This window comes from Manacus vitellinus, unplaced genomic scaffold (genome assembly GCF_001715985.3).
Source record: "Manacus vitellinus isolate BGI_N305 unplaced genomic scaffold, ASM171598v3 scaffold_32_pilon, whole genome shotgun sequence".
NCBI lineage: Eukaryota > Metazoa > Chordata > Aves > Passeriformes > Pipridae > Manacus > Manacus vitellinus.
In genome coordinates this window covers 3,352,475-3,356,484 of record NW_021940460.1, presented here as the reverse complement: position 1 = coordinate 3,356,484, position 4,010 = coordinate 3,352,475, and the positions used below count along the sequence as shown (strand labels likewise).

At 61.4% G+C, this 4,010-nt stretch overlaps 1 protein-coding gene across 1 annotated transcript in view; it reads left to right on the top strand.

Annotated features, from left to right (window-relative positions):
* The window catches only part of MLXIPL (MLX interacting protein like), a 37,763-nt gene that overhangs the window by 25,488 nt on the left and 8,265 nt on the right, over positions 1-4,010 (top strand). The window contains 7 exon segments of the mRNA XM_029961248.1: positions 163-394; positions 1,048-1,160; positions 1,317-1,436; positions 1,637-1,764; positions 2,108-2,231; positions 3,350-3,479; positions 3,894-4,008. Coding sequence (XP_029817108.1) covers positions 163-394; positions 1,048-1,160; positions 1,317-1,436; positions 1,637-1,764; positions 2,108-2,231; positions 3,350-3,479; positions 3,894-4,008 — 962 coding nt within the window.

Below are 4,010 nucleotides of genomic sequence, written 5' to 3'. Positions count from 1 at the left end.
CATGTGGCTGGAGGTGGCAGGATTCACCCGAGTGTCTTCGGTAAAAGAACCAGGGCAGAGGTGGGAGAGACACCTTTCCTGGGGCTCTGGGGCTGGGGCTGCCTCTGCAGATGGTTCAGTGGGGCTGCCCTTTTCTGTCCCTTGTGGGGGTTTGGCTTTCAGTGCCAATTGTGGGGTGCTGACTCCCCAACTCCCTTTCCCTCTGCCTTCTCCTAGCAGCAGAGCACTGTTCCCGAAGTCCCTGCCACCTTCCTCTCCAGAATGGCCCAGCTGAGCCCAGGACTGGCTCCTGGCTCCAGCCCATCCCCAGTGGTGCCGGTGCCGCTGGCAGGCATGCAGCCGGGCTCCCTGAGAGTCCCCAAGGCAGAGCAGCTATCTCCCACCTCAGCTTGTGGTAAGCCAGGGGCACCCCAAAGAGCTCCACAGGGCACCACCGTTCCTGCAGAGAGCTTGGACCAAACATTGTGGGAATGTTTCATTTTGGCTTCAATCCCAGCTATTTCCATTCCCCCAACCAAGCACAGAAGGTTCCTCCCCGCGTGGGAGGTGCAGCCCCTTCACCTGCCTCCTTCTACAGGGGCAAAAGCAGAAATAGGAAAAGACAAAAACAGAGCAAAATGTCTGACTGTGGTTTTGAAACCCCAGAGCTTGGTTTTGGAGCAGGAAGTGCCTGCTTTCACCCGCGGAAACCAGCACGGCCGCTGGAAACCAGGCTCTGGTGTCGTTCCCAGTTCATTCCGGTGCTGCACACCACAACCTTGCTGCCCTCGGGACTCTTGCTGGATATTTCCACCCCAAGAAACACCGGGAATTTAAAATGTCACATCCCAGATGTTCCCATTTCTGAGCAGTTGTAAATGAGTGGGATTTGGGGTAATGTGTGGTTAGAGGCTGGAGCAGAGCATCCCAGTCAGAGGGGTGGGTGCCCCAGGGCAGGGGCAGTACTGTGGGTGCTCCTCCGTGCCTGTCCCAGTGTGTGACAGGTGTCACTCTGTCACAAGGGGCTGCTGCTGCCCTCTCCCCAAACCAGCATTTTCCTTTTTCCAGACAGCAACTGGCGCAAGCCCAGCCAGGCTTCTCCAGGACCCACTGCAGGGCTGGGCACTGGCACCTCCGTGCACCACCCCGTGTCCCGTCGGGGCAGGCCTGAGTCCAACAAGGTACTGCAGCAGCCCCATATGCACCCCCCTTCCCTCCTACCCCCCCAAAACTCCATCCACCCTCACTGCAAGCTTTGGGCCAGCCTGTCCCCGCTGGGGCTGGTGGCCCGTGGCTGTCCCCGCTGCCGGGAGGTGCCTGACGGCGCTGCCCCGCAGCTGGAGAGCCGCCGCATCACGCACATCTCCGCCGAGCAGAAGAGGCGCTTCAACATCAAGCTGGGCTTCACCACGCTGCACAGCCTGGTGAGCACGCTGAGCACCCAGCCCAGCATCAAGGTGAGCACCCAGGGCCATCCCTGGGCATGCAGGGACACCTGGGGGATGCTGCATCCCTGCTCTGCCCCAGAGCATGGAGCTCCTGCCCCTGTAGGCACATGGAGACCTGCACTGTGTGGCCGTGCCAGGGCGGTCTGGGCTCTGGAGACTGTGCCAGGGTGGTCTGGGCCCCGTACCCCTCTCACCCCTTGGTTTCCCAGGTCAGCAAGGCCACCACCCTGCAGAAGACAGCTGAGTACATCTGCAAGCTGCAGCAGGAGCGGGCGGCTCTGCAGGATGAGGCACAGCGGCTGCGGGAGCAGATTGAGGAGCTCAACAGCTCCATCAAGTAAGGGGGGACGTGGCTGGGGGGCACTGCCTGCTTCGGGGTGTCCAGGCAGGGCAAGTGGCAGTGCTGGAGTGGCAGCAAGACATGGTAGGTCTCCCTGGAGCACCTGTCCCTCCTAAAACCCTGGCTGGGAGAGGGCTGATGCTCAAGAGGCAGTTACTGCTTGGGACCAGACTGTGGGGCCAGGCCCCACAGCCACCCTGGGAGAGGGACACTGCCTGCCAACCCCTGCTGAGAGCTGAGGTCCTGCTGGAGCTTCTGAGCTCCTGCTGGGCCCCATGGGCAGCCCCTGTGGCTCCCAGCCTCCCAAACACGGCCCCACGGCGCTGCTTGTGCCCCGCAGCCTGTGCCAGGAGCAGCTGCCAGCCACGGGGGTGCCCATCACGCGCCAGCGCTTCGACCACATGCGTGGCATGTTCGACGAGTACGTCCGCTCCTCCACACTGCAGAACTGGAAGTTCTGGATCGTATCCTTTGGGGCCAGCACCTGCTGCTCCCTCTGACCTCTGCACCAAACACCAGGTGCTCTGGTTCACCCGCTGCTGCCGGGTCTGTGGGGTCCCTCTGGCTCTACAGACCCTGTAGAGGGACCTGTAGGGAGGGACCCAGGGAGATGCTCCCCAGCCGAGGGCACATGGTGGGAACATGCCGAGGTGTTGTGGTTAGGAGGAATCTTCTGTTACAAGGGAGCAAAAATAGTAGGAATAAATGGTTGGTCTTCAGGGAAATGGAAAGTGGAACTGAGCTCATGCAGGCAATTGCTCCTGGTGAGATGGGAACTGGCTCTGAGAGGCAGCAGCCATCAACCAGGGATTAGGAGAGGTCCAGACACAAAGCTGGGGACATGATGGCTTGGTCCTGGTGGCTGCATGACACACTTTGGAAATCCAGGGATGGAGAGGACCAAGGGCAAGGAAACCTGTAGGCAGAGGGCTGGATCTGCTCCTCTGTGAGCAGGGATTAGACACACTGGGACCATTAAACCTACAGAAACTGTGAGGTCTGTGAAATCCCAAGTAGCAGAAGGGTTGGGCAGGCACTGCTGCCCACGGTCCCACCCAGTGCAGCACATCTGGGCAAGGCAGAGGTGGCTGCTGACAGAGCTGGGGAGCTCCTTCCTCAGGACACTGAGTATCCTAAAGCCAACATGGGCTCCAGGACACGCTCGCGGCAAAGGTATCTGTGTGGATTACTGCATGCACAAAATCACCTGTCCCAGATTTTGGTCCCCAGATCAAAATCCCTGGTCCCTGCAGGCTGGGGGAGCACACTGGCCACACTGGTGTCCTGCCCTGCTCCTGGGCACTTTGCTAGCAGACATGGTGGGGGTTACACAGCTCTCCCACCGCCCCAGGTGACACTCAGGTCCTCATCACCCCAGCAGTTCAGGCTGGTGCCCAGTGCGGTGCTGAGCTGGGAAGGCACCCAGCAGGTCTGATCCATGGTCTGTCCTGCTGCTCCAGCAGTTCTGCTCCAGAGCTGGGCAAGATCTGTCCTGCTGCTGAGGGAGGGTGATGCCCACACCTGGCAGGTGGGAGACCATGGCTGTGGCAAGGCTGGTCCTTAACTCCTCTGCTCCCGCCAGTTCAGTATCATCATGCGGCCCCTCTTTGAGTCCTTCAATGGGATGGTGTCCACGGCAAGCATGGAGAGTCTCACCCAGACATCCCTGGCCTGGCTGGACCAGCACTGCTCCCTCCCAGCACTTCGGCCAAGTAGGTGGCCCTTTGCCCGGCTCTGGCACCCCGAGCAAGTTGGGTGGGCACATACTAAGGGAAAGGCTGAGGGGAAAAAGACAGCAGTGTCCTGAGGGATGGAGAGGCTGATCCGTGGGATGTCCCGGGGCTTGTGCTCGATGCTTTCCTGTGCTCCTGTCACGCCCACCTCCCAGATGAGCTTTCTGTGCTCTAACCTGGTGTCCTGGCAGGGCAGATTCAGCCGTCTCCAGAGCCCCACAGGGTGGGTTTCCCTTCGCCCCATCTGCTGGGAGCTGTGGCAGGGAGCGGTCCCGCTGTTCCAGCAGCTGGAGCAGGGATGGGCAGCGCCGTCTCCCGCAGGGTGGGTTACCCCTCGCAGCCCCCGAGGGACGTCGGGCAGTGACCTGTCCCCCTTGTCCCTTGTCCCCGCAGCCGTCCTGAGCTCCCTGCGGCAGCTGAGCGTCTCCACTTCCATCCTCAGCGACCCTGCCCGTGTCCCCGAGCAGGCGGCGCGGGCGGTGGCGGCGCTGGGACGCGGCGCCTCCTCCT